We start from the raw sequence: 19821 nt of genomic DNA on the forward strand, positions 1-19821 counted from the left end.
TTTCGTGATACTCTGTAGATCTTAGTCTGTGTTCCTGGGCCGGATGTCTGTCAGATATGTTTATGTTGTCGAACCTGAAAGTTTTGTGCAGTGTATACTCTGTACATTCTTTGACTTTTTGGTAACTTGTATCACATACTGATAACATCTTGGTGTCTTTTGTGTAAGTCGGACAGCGTGGATCAGCGGTTGAAATACCCTTAGACTAGGTGCTGTAGAGTGAATATTTACATATTTCCCATCCGAGAGTTTCACTGTACGTACCACAGCTTGTGATGGCTTACAAAGTGCTTGATAATAGGATGGATCCATTGATAGTATGCATCTGCTCCGGAGCTACTGCTGTTGTATCTTGTCGAGATTGAAGTTCCGCCAATTGCTTAGTCCTTGCCAACCTTGTAAGCACATCGTGGAACAATGTCTCGCGGTGCTGATAGTTCAGCAGCAACGATTAGTGTGCTCCAACAGCTCATAACAATAATAAAGAGCCCTCTTCCCATAGAAATAATATACAAATCTCATGTCCGGAAAATGCACTACTTTGGACTATGTCACCGACCGACACATTCCATTACTCAACGTAAGGAATGAGTAGTTCGGCTTTGGTAACTTACCTACCCTGCACCAAGCTCAGTCCTAATGGGGTAGGATCTGGAGCTTGCGCTGGTATTGTGCAGCTGTGGCGCCTCTGGCATCGAATAATCCGGGTGTCCGTGAGGCCTGTAGATTAAACGCTATTCAATGTATAGGAATCTAGTCAGTAAGACTCTATTTACATCTGAAAACGAAATTCTCCCATCGCGATGGAAGGATAACAAACAAACAATGGAGTCGGTTGATAGCCAGGATCACACCGGAGCTCGGAGAATCACTGTTCCCCACCCCCACCTTGAAGCAGCAAACCGCTTGTTCGTCGCCGCCGCGTTTGGAGCTTTGTCGAAGGAGCTCAATTTGACGTGCAGCGGCTTTCCAAGAGCTCAGGATTTTTTTTTTTTTTCGCCCGACATTTTGGTTGCAACGTCAAAATTGCGACCTGCGCAAAAAACACAGAACAAGCCGTCTGCGACTTTTGAAAGATCCGGTACAAGTTCGCAAACCGGTCTTTTACTTGACTTGCCAGGCGCCCATTTACTTTTTTTAATCGGCCGCTCTAGGGTCCTTACCCCCACCTCGGCCTCTTCAAAATGCAGGCTCCAGTTGTGGTGATGAGTACGCCTTGATACAACTCCGCAGTCGCATTTTCGCAACATGGTTGGTGACTGACAAAAGGCTACTCACAGACACCCAGAGTGGTGGTGAGAGGCAGACCGGGAGGAAAGCACAACTGTCAAACATTGCTGCAGCAAAAATGTGAGATCGTCGCGGCCCCCCCGAGTCCCCTCCTTGCTCCTGCCACACCGCGAAAAGCAAACAAACCCAAGCTGACCAAAGACCAACACCCATTCACATAGTGTTGCCGACATTATCCGATCATGCCTGGGCCCCAAGGCCATGCTCAAGATGCTACTCGACCCCATGGGCGGCATCGTCCTCACCAACGACGGCCACGCCATCTTGCGAGAGATCGAGGTATCGCACCCCGCTGCCAAGAGTATGATCGAGCTGAGCCGGACACAGGACGAGGAGGTCGGTGATGGTACAACATCCGTCATCATTCTCGGCGGTGAAATTCTCGCCCAGGCCCTGCCTCAGCTGGAGCGCAACATCCACCCTGTTGTTATCATCTCGGCCTTCAAGCGCGCCCTCAAGGATGCCCTGGAGATCATCGACGAGATCTCAACACCGATAGATATCAATGATGATGAAGCCATGTACCAGCTGATATCCTCTTCCATCGGCACAAAGTTCGTGTCAAGATGGTCTAAACTCATGTGCAGTCTGGCGCTGAAGGCAGTCCGCACCGTAACCTGGGAGGCGGGCACTGGAAAGCGGGAGGTGGACATCAAGCGGTATGCGCGTATCGAGAAGGTTCCTGGAGGCGAGATTGAGGACAGCAGGGTCTTGGACGGTGTCATGCTCAATAAGGACATTACGCATCCCAAGATGCGCAGGCGCATCGAGAATCCCCGCATCATACTACTTGACTGCCCGCTGGAGTACAAGAAGGGCGAGTCTCAGACGCAGATCGAGATTACCAAGGAGGAGGACTGGAACAGGATTCTTCAGATCGAGGAGGAGCAGGTCGAGGCCATGTGCAAGCACATCCTGGAACTCAAGCCCGATCTGGTGATTACCGAGAAGGGTGTCTCCGATTTGGCACAGCACTACTTCATGAAGGCCAACGTCACCGCACTGAGGCGTGTGCGCAAGACAGACAACAACCGTATAGCGAGGGCAACGGGGGCCACGATTGTCAACCGGGTGGAGGATCTGCAAGAGTCGGACGTGGGAACACAGTGCGGCCTCTTCGAGATCGAGAAGATTGGCGACGAGTACTTCACCTTCCTGACCAAGTGCAACACCCCCAAGGCATGCACAGTGCTTCTCCGCGGTCCTTCAAAAGACATCCTCAATGAGGTTGAGCGCAACCTACAGGATGCCATGGGCGTGGCTCGCAACGTCATGTTCCACCCGCGCCTGTCACCAGGTGGTGGTGCCACCGAGATGGCCGTCTCTGTCCGTCTGGGTCAGCTTGCAAAGAGCATCGAGGGCGTTCAGCAATGGCCATACCGCGCGGTGGCCGAGGCGCTCGAGGTCATCCCCCGCACCCTGGTACAGAATGCCGGCGCCAGTCCTGTGCGAGTCCTTACCGATCTGCGCGCCAAGCACGCAGAGGGCAAGAGCTCCTGGGGCATCAACGGCGACACTGGTGGCCTGGCTGACATGAAGGAGTACGGCGTCTGGGAGCCCGAGGCCATCAAGGTGCAGAGCATGAAGACCGCAATCGAGGTAAGCCTAGTTTATGCGATGGCTTATTATTACTGACATGATTATTTTTCTATATTTACACCCTATCCAACATATGACAAGCACGTACTGACTAGCAATTAGGCCGCATGTCTGCTCCTGAGAGTCGATGATATTTGCAGCGCAAAGAAGGCACAGCCGGGAGTCGGAACCGGTATGACTGGAGGCGATGATTAGACATTTTTAGATTAAGAAACAGCGCGTTTCCCCATGAAAAACTCGGTTCGGATTTGGCATGAAGCTCGTCCTCGGTTGCTCAGACTACTTTGGAAAAAGAAAAAAAGAATTAGGAGGAGGATGTGCTGGAAGCTGACAACCCATTGTGTTTGACTGGTATGTGCCGATGCTGGAGTTTCAAGGTAGACTAAAGGCCACTGTTTAGTGATAGAATTCCCTCATGGCCTGTGCTTCCTGGAGCATGCTGTAAATGCGATCAACGTCTCAAGGGCATCAAACTATTTCAGTCATCGTCGTGTATCACTATACCGGGAGTCTGAGCAGAGCCTGGAGTGCCGTTCCCATTGCTGGCCTCGGCTCTGGCCGTCTCTGCGGCCGCCGCCATGACGGCACTGATGTGCTGCAGACCAGAGTCGGAGCCGTCCTTTTTGCCGTCACCATCACCGTCACCGCTACCAGCGCCACCACTTTTCGCAGCCTTGGCCACCTCTGTATTCGACTTTGACTTGTCGGCCTGGATAGCCCGAAGCTTTGCGGCCTTTTTCTTTTCCCTTTTTTCCCTATTCTTCCTCGTCTTTTCGTCGTCCTTGGACTCATTCTCCGCCCTTTTCCTCTCAAACTCTTGCTTCTCCTGCTCCTTCTTCAGCTCCTCGTCCATGACCCTGAGGCGCTCATTCTCGCGCCTCCTACTGGCCTTGTAGACGTGAAACTCTCCGGAGCCGGCACCGGCGCTGGAGCCCTGGACATTGGTGACGATCTCTGGGGGAGCGGCGAGCCTAGGCTTCTTGTCGCCGCCGGTCGGGAAGCGTATCTCCTGGTCGGGCTTGGCAAAGAGGGCGTCGAGGTTCGCCGCCTGCTCCGAGACCGGTGTCAGGGCGCGCTTCTTGGTCGGTCGCTTGGAGCGCGGGTCGGCCGACGTCGGGATGCTTTCCGGACCCTCGCCAGACATTGTGGGTTAAATTTCTGGGTGTCTGAGAGACAAAATTTTCTTTTTTGTTTGTTGGTTTTGCTTTGCGTGATCGATCACACACACGCGCAGTGCGTGGGGCGAAGAACGTGATGCAAAAGCGCGCACGCGTATAATCTTTTATCAGGAGGGAAATGTTTTGCGGTCCCTTGCTGCGCGAGTCCCGGAATGCGCGTCGCCTTTCTGGGGGTTGCCGCCGGCCGGTGTGATGTGGGTTGTTCTAGACCTTTCGACAAGCGCAACTATCATGTCATGTCATCCATGTCATGGGCGCACAAGGCCAGGTCTGGGGGGTGGTGGTAGTGGAGCCCTAGCAAGCTTTGGTCGCGGCAAAGTACCAACAAGACCTCAGGAGGGCGGCAAGGCGCGTGTCAGGCTGGCCACAAGGAAGGATGCTAAATGTATTGGTTGGGAGTCTTTGGTGCAAGATGCACGTGCAATGGTCACAATTGGCGGCCTTGTAGGTGCTGCCACCCTGCAGAATGGCGTGATAGTGAATGGGGACAGCGGCTATTAACGGACAATTGGGGCGCATAGATGGTGGTGCGGTAGTGATTAAAAAAAAAAAAAAAAAGCCCAGAGGCAACCCAAAAACAAAACGACAGGGAGCCTCGCGCGGGACGTTTGTTACAAATGGCAAGGCCCCGACAACTCTAAAAATTCGCCTGCCGCCCAGGATAGCTAGTGGAGGCCAAGCCATTAATGGAGCCCATCCTTGGTTCAGGGGACTTCGGGCGGCAGGCAGCCGACGGTTCGGGACAGGGATCTACAATATGGTCACCACCAATGTGGTTGATACTTGTCGCAGTTACGCAGGGGAACAGTTTCCAATCTGTACGTAGCATTCAACAAAGTACTACAGCAGTCTACTATATAGAAGTGCATCATCAGTACTGCGTGCGAACTCTTAGGAACTTAGTAATGAGGTGTCCAAGGTGTTTCCTACGGTATGTACATCACTCAACCTGGCCCACTGCAATTGTCCATGTGTGTGTTTTGTTAAGAACGAAGGATATGGAAATAAAACGGCTGCCCTTGTCCTGCCTAGGTGTTTTTGAGGGGTACATAAGGTGGCTGTGCCTACATTAGACAGGCATCCAGTACCGTGTTCCCGGAATCCAGTGGCAACGGCAAGAATATAGAGAGACTTGAGAGAGTACTTCGCTCCCTGCTTTGTTTCTCTTGCGCCGTTCTTTTGGCACAGTTCCGGTTATCGGCCAGTGGAGCTCCTTCCCAAGCTAGGTAGTCGCATATCTACCGTAGCAATGTGATTCGCACTCAAGACAAGGAAGGGGTAACGGGGTAGGGGTTCCATGGAGGGGCAAAAGCATTATTTGCTTGACTTGCTTAAAAAAAAAAGGGAAAGTCAGAAAAAAAGAAAATCCCATTCCATGTTTCACAGATGAAAAAAAGCCGTCCTGCTTTACCATACCGCACGCGCACGCAATTACTGTACTCAGGGGTCCAAGATTCGTATAATTTTCAACCGAGCCAGTAGCATTAGGTTTACAAACAGGCAAACACCTCGACGAATTTAGACGACATCTGACCGTTTCGTCGTACATGCTGTGGACCGACGAGGCAGGCGTAGCTAGCTGAAAGCGTGCTCTGTTACTCGTTGCTCCTCGCAAGTGGCACCACACCAACAGAGTCTATTAGCAATCAATCAAGCGACTACATCCGCTCGCTTCCTTGGCTGCATACCCAACAACTAACTTGCACTCGAACGATTCCGTCTTGCCCGTTGGTTGTTTTTGCTTTTTGCTTTTAATTACACAAGAAGAAGAGCATCCGCCCCCTCCCCTCTCTCTATTTTGCGGGAAGCCGACTCTTTGATACACCAAGTCTGCCTTTACTTTTACCACGTACACGACAAAGCCGGAGGTCACCGCTTTATCCGTTTCAACTTTCGGGAACTGCCACACAAGCCCGGGCAGCCCATCACAATGTAAGCACTACAGTACTAAGCCAACCGCCCAGTGGACCGCTCGCGTGCCTCTTGCATTCAGTTCCCTGTTGAACCCCCGTGGCTGACGTCAATATTTCACAGATTTAATTGGAGCATCTGAAAGCAGCGAGCGCCATCGACGTTGCGGCGCACATCCACCATGGCAAAGCCCCGCCTCATCATTCTTATCAGGCACGCTCAGTCGGAAGGAAACAAGAAGCGCGAGATACACCAGACGATTCCCGACCACCGTGTGAAACTGACCCAGGATGGCTGGCAGCAAGCCTACGAAGCCGGACGTCGCCTGCGTTCCTTGCTGCGCGCCGATGACACGCTACAATTCTTCACCTCCCCCTATCGCCGAACCCGAGAAACTACCGAGGGCATCCTAGCCACTCTGACCGCCGACGAGCCCGACCCGTCACCCTTCAAGCGGGAGAAGATCAAGGTGTACGAGGAGCCGAGGCTACGCGAGCAGGACTTTGGCAACTTCCAGCCATGTAGCGCCGAAATGGAGCGCATGTGGCAGGAGCGCGCCGACTATGGCCACTTCTTCTACCGCATCCCAAACGGCGAGAGTGCTGCAGACGCCTACGACCGTGTCAGCGGTTTCAACGAGAGCTTGTGGCGCCAGTTTGGCGATGAAGACTTCGCGAGCGTCTGTGTCCTCGTGACTCACGGTCTCATGTCACGAGTCTTCCTCATGAAATGGTACCACTTTAGCGTCGAGTACTTTGAGGATCTACGCAATGTGAACCACTGCGAGTTTCTCATCATGCGCCAGAGAGAAGGCACTGGAAAGTACGACCTCGAGAACAAGCTTCGAACCTGGTCGGAGCTGCGTAGAGAGCGTGCTCAGCACCAGAAGGAAAAGGAGAAGGAGAGGGTGGAGGCGAAAGATGCCACAAGTGGCAGCGCTGTAGTCGCGGCCAGGAGCATCAACGGCAGCACTAGCGTCAAGTCTACGGCACCATCGTCCTCAACCACATCACCTCGCCGTTGGGGCGGGTGCCCGGACGGCTGCAACCACGACAAAAACTTCAAGATCCGATCAGCATTGGCAGACCTCATCCAGCAGGACGGCACCAACGTGTACGATAACCCAACGCCAGCCACCAGTGTTCACTCCGGCCAGGAATCGGTCAAGAATGGGACAGAGGAGCCTGGCTCGACGGCCTCTGAAGCCGACGTATACCTCAACAAGAAGAAGCTCTTGACAAGCTCTTCTTCGACTTCCATATCGTCCACATCGATCGTCAGCCGGAGACCCAACGCACCTCGCCGCTTTCAATCGGGTGGTAGCGGAGATGCATCAGCCGCAGATGCGAGCGGGACCCCTCTTGTGATAGAGCCGGCCATTGACATTGATCGCGCACGTGATGAGGTTGTCAGCTCGCCCGATGGCACGCCGTCTTTTATCTCGGTGGATGTTCGTCTACGCTCGCAGGTTGAGTCGCCCAACAACAAACCGCCATTCCTGCACGTCGGTCGTGATTTTGGCGGTACTTATAGCGGCCACACCAGCGACGCCGACTCATCGGAGGATGAGACGGCCCGCAGCCGCATTGCCCGTGCTAAGCTCCAGTCACAGAAGAGTTCCAATCTGTCCGCGACGGTTACTATGGACCCACGAACCAAGGCCGGGGCATCCACAGTAGACGGAGCAGCCGATGCTGTCAAGCCCTGTTGTCATCACGGCAAGGCAAGCATCGACTCTGCGGCCGCCACTGCGACTACGATTGGAAATGGGACTAATAGCACCAAGGAAACCAAAAATGGTGACAAGCGCGACCGAAGCATCATGGGCCGCGGTGCTTATGCCAACAGGCTCGGGGATGCGCCGCACTGCGACCACCATCAGCACGATCACGACCACAGCGATCCAGATCTGCAAGAGAAGCAGGACAACGAGACTTCTGACAGCGACCATAACAGGACCGCCCAGGACTGGGATGGCGACGAGGTCGAGGTCGACGCCGAGCCAGAAGAGGGCCAACCTCTCGGCAGAACTCTGACTCAAGCCGAAAAGGAGGACAAGAGTCTCCGTGGCAGCGTATACTGAGAGAGCAATTTTGAGATCTGATTTGGCAGCTTGGTCTACCAGATAAATGATGCGGGTCTATGACATATATATCTTATCTACTTGAGCATTTCACCGCGACCGGAACTTGTTGGCATGACTTCTATATCACGACTTAGTATTAGTACTGTAGTATATTGAGACTTGATACTGGCGGCGATACATGTAAACTAGCGGGCGTTATTTCTGACGAAATTAGAATAAATGAAAAAGCCAATTTATGTCATTTAAACAAACTTCTCAACTCGCGAGGGGATCGTATGACAGGTGCCTTGCATCTAGTCTCATATTCGTGACACAGCGAAGCACCTTATACAGTCAGTAGTCACATAATGATAACGGCTTGAGACGTATTGCCTATCCAATGACTTGTATTCTGTTACTTGGTAAAGACAAGAATTGTAATAATAAATTAAATGACATACTCGACCTCAGGTTTACACTGCCTGGGGTCGTGGATAGGGCCACATTAGAACAAAGGACCGTTTCTTTTCCAATACCTCATATCAAACGAACTCGCCTCACCAAATCTCGCATGTAGGCTCCTTGATGGGGCAGTTGTAGGCCTGTTTGAAACCGCGCGAGTTCATCATGGCGGTGCCCATAATGCGCCACATGTTTGGCGAATGTTCATCACCAATAACGCGTTGAGTGAGGGCCTCTGGAGTGTATTTGGAGCACCTGGAAACAAGGTATCGGTTAGCAGTCTGATGCGAGTCTGTCGCGTCCCAGCTTGGGTCCGTAGTGCGAGTTGACCTACCAAACATTGCCAAAAGCAACATAGAAAAGCTGCTCCTTAGTAAAGAACTCGAGTCCAGGCAGGTGCGGGTCAGGTGTGTCCTTGGTGCGAGCTTGCCACGCCGAGAATGCGGCCGAGAGACCTCCAGCATCGGCAATATTCTCTCCCAATGTCTGCTCACCATTGACGTGGATGGTGCCGTTGGTGCCTTGGACTGTAAAGTTGCTATACTCCTTGACAAAGCAATCCGCCCGCTTCGTGAACTCCTCAATCGTCTTGTTGGACCACCAATCTTTCAAGTAACCGTTGAGATCGTAGAGTCGGCCGTTGTTGTCAAACGCATGGCTCAGCTCATGACCAGCGACAGCGCCGAAGCCGGCGTAGTTGATGTAATTGGGGAGGCCTTCCCCAAACAGAGGGAATTGCATGATGGCAGCCGGGAACACAATCTCATTGTACGGGGGGTTGTAGTAGGCATTGACTGTGGATGCAGTCATTCCCCACGTGCTCTTGTCGGTGGGTTTACCGAGCTGGGCCCAGCTCTCTCTAACCTCGAAGCGTTGGAACTCCAGTGTGTTGTTGAAGTGGCTGGAACCAAGGCTCAGAGAAGCGTAGTAGTCCTTGAGTGCCTGCGGGTTCGTGATGTTGGGTGACTGCTCCGGATAGCCTATCTTCTGCACAATGTTCTTGACCTTCTCCTTGGCGACTTTCTGAGCATCCTTGTCCATCCAATCGGCAGCGTCGATCCTTCCACTAAAGACATCCTTGATATCAAGGATGACCTGATTTCCGAGATCTTTGGCCTTCGCAGAGAAAGCAGCTTCGACATAGAAGCGTGACAAGGTCCAGCCGAGCCCAGAGTCGACAGCAGAGAGGCACGTCCTGTACCGTTCAGGGGTCGCGTCAGGGTCCTATAAGTTTGTCAGTCATGTCGATACGAGAAACACGGTAGAAATACGTGTTCATGTGAGGACTGTGCTTACTCTACCACCTAGCTTGTTGTTAAATTGGGTCAAGGGCTTGAGCTCTGGGGCATCGACGGCGCTCGCCAGAGCCTGAATAACTTTCCACTGCAAGAAACCCTTGACTGTTTCAGCCTTGGTGGAGCTCAAGATTTGGGAGACGTTGCCCAAGAATTCAGGATAGGCAGTAATCATGCGGTCAATCGTGTAGTTGGACGGAGCCAGAGCCTTCAAAACCTTGTCGATGCCAAGTTGCGGGGCAAGTTTGGCAGTGTCTTGAAGCGACATTACATTGTAAGTCTTGGTGACATCTCGAAGCTGAGACAAACTCGGGGTGATAGCGGCAATATCCTTCTCCAGCTTGACGATGGACTCCGCAAGACCTTTAGCTTCCGTTGTAGCATTGGGAAGAACAGACTTCAAGACCTGCTGCATGGCGTCTTGGTAGGCTGATACAACACTGTCGTCGGAATAGTAGGCTTTTGAGGAGAGACCAGGAGCAGTACGTGGCGAGGCAGATATCACGATGACATTGGGATCTTTGTCGTCGGCGGAAGCGCCCAGGTTCTCAAAGTGAGGAATTCCAAGCTTCTCCATGTAGAGGATAGTATCAGAAAGGTCCTTGGTATCCTTGATTGTGGACGAGACCTCGGAAAGAACCACCTGGATGGGCTCTATGCCGACTTTCTTGAGCTCGTCGACAGCCATGCATGAGTTGTAGGCTCGCTGCAGCTGATTAAAGTTCTCACGATCAATATCTGCGGGGTCGACGGCGAGGTTCCTGGGAGAGAAGTTGGAGTGTGTCGACTGGTCAGGATAGGGGCTCTCGAGGATGGTGCGCAACAGGGTCTGGCCATTGTCACTCATCAAGGAGAGGGCATTGGCCAGACCTTGGTCACTCCTCAAGCTATGAACCTGCCGCCACCCGCCACAGACCATCTCGTCAAAGTTGGTGCAGGCATCAAGCTGTTGATACTTTGGCGAGAGGTTATATAGGAATTCGGAGGCGGCGTGAACGCACGCGGGCGTCAGGCAAAGGGCGCCTGAGGAATTCATGCTGCTGCCACGTGGGTTGACTGTCCGGGCCACATGGGCAGGTGGTGTTAGTGGATGCTTAGAGAACGGTTGTGGTGGTTGAGTGTCACGAGTGCGGCAGAATGTGAACAATAGCGAGGAAGATGGAGGTGGTATGGATGGAAAAGCATGGTGATAGGTAAACAGCGCGATGCTACTTGAAATAAGAATAAGGGGTACGGTTGAGGCTTACCAGCAAGCACAACTATGGTGACGACTAAAGCAACAGCGACAAGAAGCAACAGGGCGGCGAGAACTGCCCGGTCGCGCCTCCAGGCTTTTATTTTCTCCCAGAGGGCAGGCTGCGAGGATCTCGACTCCTCGTCCTGTCTAGCCAGCAGTGGGGTGGACTCATTAGCTGCAGAGCGGCCAGCATGGCCGTGGCTCCGAGTGTCGTCCACGCGTGGATCTGCGGCCGGGGATGCCATTGGTGAGGGGAGCCTTGTCTGTCCTTCCGGCAATTACCACTACCGGTAATGGTAGGTGAGTAGGGTAGGGGCCTAGGTTAGGCAAAGTACCGTAGGTACCGTACGTAAAGGATAGTAGTACCGGTGAAAGAGTAAGGTACTTGAACTTGAATCCCTAGGTTGGGACTGATAAGCTTGGCGGGTAACAGAGGTTGGGGTGGTGCAAAGTCGGGGAAAGGATAATTTGGATGACGCCGTGTTCCGAGGACCTGCCTTGACGGAACTAGCTTGTGTCCTGATTGCTTGCTCTGTGTCACGATGATCTCTCCTCTCAATGGCAACAGCCGCGGTTGCGTTGTGGTTGGGTGGATGAGATGGAGAAGGAGCAATCAAGAAATGAAGTGAATAAGGAATCAAACAGCAGATGATGAATGCATTGATTGATTGATGGCGGGCGGAGTAATGCACCGACGATCACTCGTAATGACGCGCGAAACGTATTTGGAGCGGCACAGCACGGCCAAAGCTAACGCGATTCGGACCTTCTTAGGCAGCCCCCCGAACAACCTTACCAAAGTTTGCCAAGCAAGCTCTGAGCTTTGAGGCTGCTGCTAATGGGACGATGCTTAAATTAATTTGCCGTGTTTAGTACTGTACCTAGGTATGTACTAGACGTAGGTACTACGTGCGGAGTAGTATTCCTGCCTGAGGTTGGTAAATCAAGGTGGAGTCTCCGCAAAAGCAACTGAGATGTCTCACGCTGATCTTCTCATAGCTGATGTTTCTGTGACCCCAAGCTCTCGGCAGAACGGCACCAGTGCTAGGCATATGCTTGTTTTTACCATTCCTGCCAAAGCCGCATAAGAAAGGTACAGAGCAAGAGCACATACATACACTGCATAGGAGCCTTCTTTCCACCTGATTACTAGACTAGCTCTATCTCATTCTACCCCTGTGCAAGGCACGAGTCTTCTGTAGTGTGCATGGTCGGTCCAAAAATCCTTTGATTTTGATTTTTGTGCATGAGTTGACTAGGTAGGTTGGTAATTACCTACCTAGTTGTCTGGAAGCAAACGATTCCAAAAAGAAAAAGAAAAGTGTAGCGTACCGTAAAGCAAAGGGTTCTATAATAAAGAAAAAGCTTACGAAGTGCGAGCGATTTGTTTCCCCCAGCACCCTTGCGCTTTCTTTCCTACGGACATTTCTCCATCGCCCGCACTCCTCATCCCCGCTTCTCCAACTGGAGGAGCAACAGCGCTATCGATGGCCCACCCGCCCCCTCTCGTCCCCCAAGCTCGCCCCGACTCTACTGCACCAGTAGTAGCAGTAATAAGAGTGCAGTTAATCTTTGTAATTTTTTTTCAAACCTAGGTACTTGATGCAGAGGACATTCGATTCAAAAGTGATGTTGCTGCATTCTGATGTACCCAGACTGTCGCCTTTTTGCCACGCGTTCGCTTTTAGCGCTTTCAGGTTTGCCCCGAAAGCTGAGAAAAGAATTGTCGGTACAATAGTACGTATTTCGGCTGCAGCACTTGAGACGGGCTTACCGCGTAAATGAATCAACGACCTTGCCTTGATTTTCTGGTTCAAGACTCCCGGTGTAGCCAATGAAAACGGCCGGCCCGGTTCAGACGGGGGTGGAGGCGACGTTGCGGTGTCTAGAGCCCTTCGCCGTTCCGACCGACTGGCATTACCAGGCGCATTACTCCCGACTTTGTCCGCGCCAAGTTCGACAAAGTGAGTCGTTTACAGGCCCCTTACCCTGGGCTAGCCCTGTTCGAGTCGAATTGCGGTTCCCACTACGCATATTCCACGGAGTTCAACTCCAGTATCCCGGCCCCCAGCATTGGATCGGCACTCCAGAACTATGAAGAAAAAATGAAAAAAAAAATAAAAAATCGTGCGGATTCAAGGAGGGTTACTTGCAGCTTCTTGGCTGACGGTGGGTTGATGATCCAGAAAAAAAAAGGAAAAAACTTCACAAACCACACCGATGGAGCCCATTTTAGCGAGAGCCCCATGTTTTTCTGCTATGATCGCTCTCTATTGGCTCCTGTGACAGCCCACGAAGCATACCGGTAAGAGCTATCATCGTCAGTAGTATTATATATATGACAGAAAGCAAACTCTATCTTTTTATACTCTCATCACGCGATCCTGATCGGCATCCCGCAGATTTTCCTCATCTTACTTAGTCTGGTCAGATCGCTGCGTAACATCCGCCAATCAATATACGGTTGAACGTGGTACATACTTGTCTCGACCCGTTAATCATACTACGCCAGCATGTCAACTCCGGAGGCTAAGGAGATGGGCCACGTTGACCCCGGTGCCAACTGCCTCTCAGGAGGGCATGGTGAAGGACTCGTCATGGACCCTTCGCGGCGTGCTGTGGTAGAAAAGTCCATGAAGCGAAAGGTCAGTGCAGTCACTCCATGCTTAATGTTGCCTGCAAGTGGATCAAGGGGATAAAAGACTAACGTAGAAATATGTGTAAAACAGCTGGATCTCCGGTGTTCGTTGTTTGTATTGATCTACATCATGAACTACCTCGATGTAAGATTTGCCGAGGCTCGGTTCCCTATCATGGTGGCTCATAACATCCCTACGCAGCTAACTCTGAGATCCCGCTACAAAGCGCAACAACATTGCGGCAGCCCGTCTCGGAACGCTTGAGAAGGATCTCAACCTCGAGTACAACCAATATGCAACATGTCTTTCTATTCTCTACGTGGGATATATTCTTATGCAGGGTATGCATCTGCCCAACGACCCAACGTGAAAGTGAAAAACACCTCGATCAGCAGGCTTACTTGAGTACTCCTTGGCCAGTTCCTTCAAATATCTTCATCAACCGTATCGAAAGGCCGTCCTTGTACATTGCCTGTGCAATGCTTCTTTGGGGGCTTATATCCACTCTCTCGGGTAACGCCCAGACCTTTGCACACATGGTGGTCATTCGATTCTTTCTCGGCTTTGTTGAAGCTGCATTCCTGCCCGGCGCGCTTCTGCTGCTCAGCAAATGGTACACCCGCAAGGAACTGGCCCTGAGGAACGCCATTCTCTTCTGTGGAAACCTCATCAGCAACGCGTTTTCGGCCCTCGTTGGTGCCGGTGTCTTGTCCAACATGCATGGGTATGGATCTGAACTGAACTGACGTCTTCTCTCACGATCCGGCCACCTTTGCTAAAATTCGCACAACGTAAAACAGCGTTCTCGGGCACTCTGCTTGGAGATGGCTATTCTGGAGTAAGTTCACAAGCACAATCACACTATAATCCGAGCCCAATACTAATCAGCAAAAAAAAAAAAAGTCGAGGGTGCCATTACTATGCTGATAGCAATCAGTGCCATGTTCATCCTGCCTGATCTCCCGCACAACTCGAAGGGTTTCACTGAGGAGGAACGTCATGTTGCTCAGTTGCGTATGACGGAGGATGTAGGAGAAGCCGACGTGGATTCGGCCGAGCAGGGCATGTTCGATGGCCTGATCATGACGCTCAAGGACTTCAAGGTCTACTTGTGGGTTACAGCATAATATGCTTCCTGCCCTGTCCATGACATGCTAACCCCCCCTATTTTCCACAACAGGATGTGCATCATCTTCACTTGCTACGTTATTGGCCTGTCCTTCAACGCATTCTTCCCCAGTCTGACTGGCACCCTCGGGTTCGATTACGTTCCCACTTTGCTCATGAGCTCACCCCCATGGGCTTTCTCCTGCATCGTGTCCCTCATCAATGCATGGCACTCTGACAAGACTCAGGAAAAGGTATACCACTTTCAGACTCCAAAGTACATTCGCTTTGGTTTCCCTGTTTTTCTTATTGTTTTTCAACGAGAGAAGTCGGGAACAGATGCTGACAATGCCCACCGTGTAACTCCAGTTCTGGCACATCGTCGGCCCTGTCTTTGTGGGCATCATTGGTTTCGTCATATCGATGGCAACTGACAACACGGCTGGCCGCTACGTGGCCCTATTCCTCCAGGCATCATCCTATGCCGGCTTTATAGTCTTTTACTCGTGGATCAGCTCCTCTTTCCCCCGTCCACCCGCCAAGCGTGCCGTCGCTTTAGCCCTGGTCAACGCCTTCTCGCAGCTGGGCAACGTGGCCGGCTCGTACGTGTGGAACCTTAAGGCCAACGGGTACCGCCTCAGCTACGCCATCGTGCTTGTCATGTTCGTCATCACCGCCGTCGGCTGCTGGGTCTTTCGCCTGATCCTTCAGAACCTCAACAAGAAGCTCGACGAGGGTGAAGCGGCCTGGGAAACGCAGGCAGACGTTGCACAGCAGACGGCTGCCGTGGAGAAGCTCGGCGATTCGGATGATCAGCGCTTGGAGAGGATGCGTAGGCAGTTCCGTTATATGGTCTGATTTTTATTTTCTTTTTTTCTGTTCTGGTACAGGCAGTTGTATATGGGCTGGCTTACAGTCTAGTAAAAAGTGACCAATTATACGGATAAAGTCTGTCGGATAAGAAACTATCAACCCTGTGATGAGTGATGACAGTACTAGCTCCTGTGTGGGGCCGTTGAGACTCTAAAATCACATAAGCTTTGCCTAGACTTGCTTGGTTGGCTTTTGTTCTTTTTGCTTATTTTCCCACCTCTCTCAATTTCCAAAAAAAAAGAAAAAAAAAAGAAAAATCACCGCGTCATGAACTCAAATTGTACCCGGAATGTTACTGGAGTATATCTATCTATCTACTCAACCATCTGCATGGCACTCGTTGACCGATCCGGCTCGTTATGTACTGCAGTCAGTGCTTCCTCTAATACTCATCAATATACACTTATATCATGACACAACCCATTACTTTTCAAGTGCAAAGCCAAAGTGGATGGTGAAAATTGGATTTTCAGGTAACGATGAGTATATATATATCAAGGTGCCACTCGGTGCAAACCCATTCACCCAGATAAATGACTCATAGTCCCACGAACATATAATGCTGTCATTTGATATTTAGATCACGCACGGCCGGTCTCTATTGACAAAGGCTGACTTGACATTCTAAATGTTCTCGGTAGCATGATTGGATACAAAAATAACCCAAAGTAGCAGCCTGGCAAGATGGTGAATAGTTTAGTTTGTCAAGGGCACAAGTTGGGCCGACTGCAACAAGCCCCTTGTTGGTACAATACGAAGTATATCCAGCCTTGTTAACAGCTCCACCATCGTATGGTCCGACGTGAAAGGCACGGTTGCATGCTTGCTCGGTGGCACACGCAGGTTAATCGTAGCTACTAATGTGTATACCAGGACCATAAGATCAACAGGTACGTCAGAACATCCGGGACCCGCTGTGTTACATCCAAGCTAACCATCTGAGCAATTAGCCATGGTTCACCAAACAGCATGGCTGCTTTGCGCCACTGGAGTTGTCGAGTCTCATGCATGGCAACCAAAGAACGATCGAGCCGAACTACTAACGCAGAAACAAGGCCGTATTGGTCGTCTGATCGTTGTGGTGCTCTGTAAATTGTCCCAGATGCATGGATACCCCAGAGAAACAGAATCCTAAAAGCTGGCACAGGTCACAGAATATCAACGTCCTTGGTTGTAGCTCCCCTCAGTATCCAGGTCAAGGTGGCGTATAGCACAAAACGTTCTAGGTTGTACCGTGTACGCCTGGCGATGTCAACGGCTATGAATACAGGCAACTCGTTGCTTGGCATAACATGGGAGTTTTTTTTTTCCGCCGTGTTTAGCGGGCTCACATTCAAATTAGATAGGCGGGCTATACATAGTATGTCAGTAGCACGCAAATACCGTGGGAATCCATCTCTGCGGCGTAAAAATTCCGCAACAAGATAGTACCATAGTATAACAAAGAAAACTCCATAAAAGCAACCGTAAAATGGACCCCTTTATCTCTCGGTGTGAGGCGGCCCCACAGCAATAACAGAGTGTAAGTCTGTGCCAGCCCTGAGAAGCATTAATCTGTACATAAATTCTGTTTTATTTTGATCTACCTCAATTTGAAAACGTTGGATGGCACATACGCTGGAGAACCAACGATGGGTTTGCCGACTGCATTAGCACCTAACGTGGTTAATATCGTCGTTTTCGCAAGTCTGGCGTGCGCAGATTCGTGTTAGCTGATGGTGGAAGAGGAAAACTCAAAAGAACCTACCTGCTTAGGTAGGTATGTAACTGGTAGGTACCTACCTACCTACCTACCTACCTGTAGAGTAGAGAATCAAGGTGACGGGGATTTTTCTTGTTCCAGAATGCACCGGTGAGCATGAGTCGTTAACCACGTGCCAAGTAAAAGATCCATCCCAACTTCCGGTTGGCAAAAGTCCCAACTGCCGTCAGTGGGTTGTGGTGGAGGATGCATTGGCTGACCTTGTTTGCAAGGCATGAACAAGGGTAAGTGAGGTAGGTGTACAAGGTAAAATACCACCTCCCCGGACAAGTGAGGATTTATAAAATATTACCTTACAGGAACAATAAACTGACAATACCGGGTACGTTTAAAATCACGGCAGGCAACCAGTTTCGACCAACGTCGGTTCCTTCAATGCAGGCTGCCCAAATTAATTTGGATGCCCAAGTCACAGGCAACCTGTCAAATCCACGGCTTTTGCCCGGCGCGTCTTTGGAGCCGAGAACATCACACATTGCGGCGCTGATCAAAAACCGAAAAAAGCCGTCGAATCCCGAATCCTGCCAACGGACTTTGTGCAGAAGCGCGGCCCGAAGCGTGTGGCATGGTTGTCAGTGCAGCCACGCTTTTTTCTCTCTCTCTTTAGAGGTACAGTAATTGGACGAGACCAGTGAATGACGCTTGCCGATCCTCACGAGGCTGAGAGGTCAGCAGCAATCGCGAACTCTGTGTGTGTGTGTGTGTGTGTGTGTGTGTGTGTGTGTGTGCGCGCGCCTGCGGATCGATTCCTGATTTTGTTGGAAAGTGCCTGGTTTGACAGTGATATCAAATATATGATCAAAACCAGGGTCCAGCCAGACACGAGTCATGAGCTGTGGAACCCAACCCAAACCCAAAAACCCTGCCTGTCGTCAAGAGATGGGACGGACGGCTCAGTCCGATTGCTCCTGTCCTTTTGCGAATTCCGTCAGTCGCAAGGTTGTTGCGACCAACCCGCTTGCACTGTTTCCAGGGAATGGCTGGGAGGGATGGCACCGAAGAGAAGAGAAGAAGAAAAAAAGTCAATATGTACTGGTTAAACCCTGCATCCTGGAGGTGAAATCACGGGAAAAAGGGCCCGAGAAACCCACAGCCACGAAAGCCATTTTGGACCCCCACATCGCGCAGTGAGAGTCCGCCAGGCCTTGAGCAGATTGTATGTTCGTGCCTGGGAAAAGTAGGGCAGGCGAAGCAACAATTCCAACACGTCCGCGGCCGACGTGTTGCTTGTTGCAATAATTTAATTAACTACTGTTTGTCTATGTGGGAAAGCAGAAATTCTATGTTACTACGGTAAATAAACAGCATAGGCAGCCATATAGGTGAGGAAAGTATTTCCTGATTTTATCCCACAGCATGAGTAGCTGTCCATAAAAAAAAACATCGCCATGTTGATGTTGCCATTTCTGGGCAGGTATGCCGTGGCTATACTACAGTAGGTACTTCGTAGATGTAACACCGCGTATTTGAATTTTCTCATGGGAGTGGGGGGACAGGTAAGGATGGATGCCACCATTGCCACTCAATTCACAACGTCATCATCGATGCTGATACCCGATCGCCAAAACGGCCGAGGACCCACGGGTTCTCAGCTCAGCTGAATAAACAGACAAAAACAAAACTTATACAGTAGCGACACCAGGATGATTAAATAATTGTTCGATTTGGCGCATAGCTAAATTTACGCGGTAGGTAGCAGAGTTTCAAAGTAAGTATACCTAAGCTACCTTTGGGTAGTATCATGGAAATATTTTTGACCTGTCGGCTATCTTGCCCCGGGATCATCAGCGAGAGCAAGTAAAAATAGTAGGAAGTTAGTGGCTTTTATACGCTATTATCAATCGTACATATCCATTCAGGGGGATGCGCACGCGCACGCTATAGTAGTCATTTGCAGCGCGCAGCATCACGTACACCGATCAACGTCTTGACGGCACTATTACGGAACCAAGACTAGGTGCGGAGTAGATTGATCACCTTGGGCAGCCTACAGTATTATGCGGTAAGCGCATCGCGCAAGCTCTCCGCTTGCCATGCTTTTCCTTGCTCGGGTTGGATCCACAACGGCGCCTTGATTCTCTGGGGACAGGAGGCGCAGCCCTCTGTTGTCAAGATGGGACGGCGAACCAACCTCGAATGACATGAGGATTAAATTACCTACTATGTGATCAATTAAATCGGCTTGATAACTCCAAAGGAGCAGACATTCTGCTTCTAGGTTGGGTTTTATATATTCCCTCTACTTTCCCATTCCAATATTTTTGATGGGTAAAGTGGCATTGAACCCGGTGATTTTACTCTGTCTCTTGCCAAAACCGTTTGGTTGGCGTATCCATGTTTGGCCACCACTCAAGAAGAAGTGAAAAAAAAAGAAAAGGGATGAACAAAAATACAATGTACAGG

The 19821-nt window shown here is 50.9% G+C and overlaps 7 protein-coding genes across 7 annotated transcripts; 4 read left to right on the forward strand and 3 right to left on the reverse strand.

The window, feature by feature from the left end:
• Positions 1-260: 260 nt before the first annotated feature.
• Positions 261-4259, reverse strand: MGG_06640 (uncharacterized protein). The gene has a single exon (XM_003709293.1). The coding sequence runs from the start codon at positions 4031-4033 to the stop codon at positions 3368-3370; it is 666 nt and encodes a 221-aa protein (XP_003709341.1). The 5' UTR covers positions 4034-4259; the 3' UTR covers positions 261-3367.
• On the forward strand, positions 749-3362 carry MGG_06639 (T-complex protein 1 subunit gamma). The gene is made up of 4 exons (XM_003709294.1): positions 749-1209; positions 1281-1350; positions 1452-2889; positions 2992-3362. The coding sequence occupies exons 1-4, from the start codon at positions 1185-1187 to the stop codon at positions 3082-3084; spliced, it is 1626 nt and encodes a 541-aa protein (XP_003709342.1). The 5' UTR covers positions 749-1184; the 3' UTR covers positions 3085-3362.
• On the forward strand, positions 3977-4962 carry MGG_16143 (uncharacterized protein; the record flags this gene model as incomplete). Its single annotated transcript, XM_003709295.1, has 3 exons — positions 3977-4511; positions 4657-4885; positions 4943-4962. The coding sequence occupies exons 1-3, from the start codon at positions 4260-4262 to the stop codon at positions 4960-4962; spliced, it is 501 nt and encodes a 166-aa protein (XP_003709343.1). The 5' UTR covers positions 3977-4259.
• A 401-nt stretch (positions 4963-5363) lies between these two features.
• On the forward strand, positions 5364-8334 carry MGG_06642 (phosphoglycerate mutase family domain-containing protein). The gene is made up of 2 exons (XM_003709296.1): positions 5364-5999; positions 6102-8334. The coding sequence occupies exon 2, from the start codon at positions 6160-6162 to the stop codon at positions 8059-8061; it is 1902 nt and encodes a 633-aa protein (XP_003709344.1). The 5' UTR covers positions 5364-5999; positions 6102-6159; the 3' UTR covers positions 8062-8334.
• Positions 8335-8432: 98 nt separating this feature from the next.
• On the reverse strand, positions 8433-11887 carry MGG_06643 (uncharacterized protein). Its single transcript, XM_003709297.1, has 4 exons — positions 11048-11887; positions 9802-10856; positions 8840-9729; positions 8433-8760 (listed from the first exon to the last, which is right to left on the reverse strand). Exons 1-4 carry the CDS (start codon positions 11280-11282, stop codon positions 8601-8603), a joined length of 2340 nt encoding a protein of 779 aa, XP_003709345.1. The 5' UTR covers positions 11283-11887; the 3' UTR covers positions 8433-8600.
• Positions 11888-12646: 759 nt separating this feature from the next.
• On the forward strand, positions 12647-15853 carry MGG_06644 (tartrate transporter). Its single transcript, XM_003709298.1, has 8 exons — positions 12647-13682; positions 13767-13820; positions 13903-14017; positions 14097-14400; positions 14477-14514; positions 14580-14787; positions 14857-15037; positions 15153-15853. The coding sequence occupies exons 1-8, from the start codon at positions 13551-13553 to the stop codon at positions 15639-15641; spliced, it is 1521 nt and encodes a 506-aa protein (XP_003709346.1). The 5' UTR covers positions 12647-13550; the 3' UTR covers positions 15642-15853.
• Positions 15854-16941: 1088 nt separating this feature from the next.
• MGG_16144 (uncharacterized protein) lies at positions 16942-18439 on the reverse strand. Its single transcript, XM_003709299.1, has one exon. It carries the CDS (start codon positions 17892-17894, stop codon positions 17712-17714), a length of 183 nt encoding a protein of 60 aa, XP_003709347.1. The 5' UTR covers positions 17895-18439; the 3' UTR covers positions 16942-17711.
• Between the last annotated feature and the right edge of the window lie 1382 nt (positions 18440-19821).

Source organism: Pyricularia oryzae, chromosome 1 (assembly GCF_000002495.2).
Source record: "Pyricularia oryzae 70-15 chromosome 1, whole genome shotgun sequence".
Classification (NCBI taxonomy): Eukaryota; Fungi; Ascomycota; class Sordariomycetes; order Magnaporthales; family Pyriculariaceae; genus Pyricularia; species Pyricularia oryzae.

What these genes read in the sequence shown, in the direction of transcription:
- MGG_06639 (XM_003709294.1), top strand. Translation starts at nt 1,185, where the DNA reads ATGCAGGCTCCAGTTGTGGTGATGA. An exon ending in AACATTGCTGCAGCAAAAAT is followed by an intron (nt 1,351 to 1,451) that starts GTGAGATCGTCG and finishes CCATTCACATAG; the next exon opens with TGTTGCCGACATTATCCGAT. An exon ending in GCATGAAGACCGCAATCGAG is followed by an intron (nt 2,890 to 2,991) that starts GTAAGCCTAGTT and finishes ACTAGCAATTAG; the next exon opens with GCCGCATGTCTGCTCCTGAG.
- MGG_06640 (XM_003709293.1), bottom strand. Translation starts at nt 4,033, where the DNA reads ATGTCTGGCGAGGGTCCGGAAAGCATCCCGACGTCGGCCGACCCGCGC.
- MGG_06642 (XM_003709296.1), top strand. Translation starts at nt 6,160, where the DNA reads ATGGCAAAGCCCCGCCTCATCATTCTTATCAGGCACGCTCAGTCGGAA.
- MGG_06643 (XM_003709297.1), bottom strand. Translation starts at nt 11,282, where the DNA reads ATGGCATCCCCGGCCGCAGATCCACGCGTGGACGACACTCGGAGCCAC. An exon ending in ACAACAAGCTAGGTGGTAGA is followed by an intron (nt 9,730 to 9,801) that starts GTAAGCACAGTC and finishes ACAAACTTATAG; the next exon opens with GACCCTGACGCGACCCCTGA. An exon ending in GTTGCTTTTGGCAATGTTTG is followed by an intron (nt 8,761 to 8,839) that starts GTAGGTCAACTC and finishes CCTTGTTTCCAG; the next exon opens with GTGCTCCAAATACACTCCAG.
- MGG_06644 (XM_003709298.1), top strand. Translation starts at nt 13,551, where the DNA reads ATGTCAACTCCGGAGGCTAAGGAGATGGGCCACGTTGACCCCGGTGCC. An exon ending in TTGGAGATGGCTATTCTGGA is followed by an intron (nt 14,515 to 14,579) that starts GTAAGTTCACAA and finishes AAAAAAAAAAAG; the next exon opens with TCGAGGGTGCCATTACTATG. An exon ending in CTGACAAGACTCAGGAAAAG is followed by an intron (nt 15,038 to 15,152) that starts GTATACCACTTT and finishes GTGTAACTCCAG; the next exon opens with TTCTGGCACATCGTCGGCCC.
- MGG_16144 (XM_003709299.1), bottom strand. Translation starts at nt 17,894, where the DNA reads ATGTGTGATGTTCTCGGCTCCAAAGACGCGCCGGGCAAAAGCCGTGGA.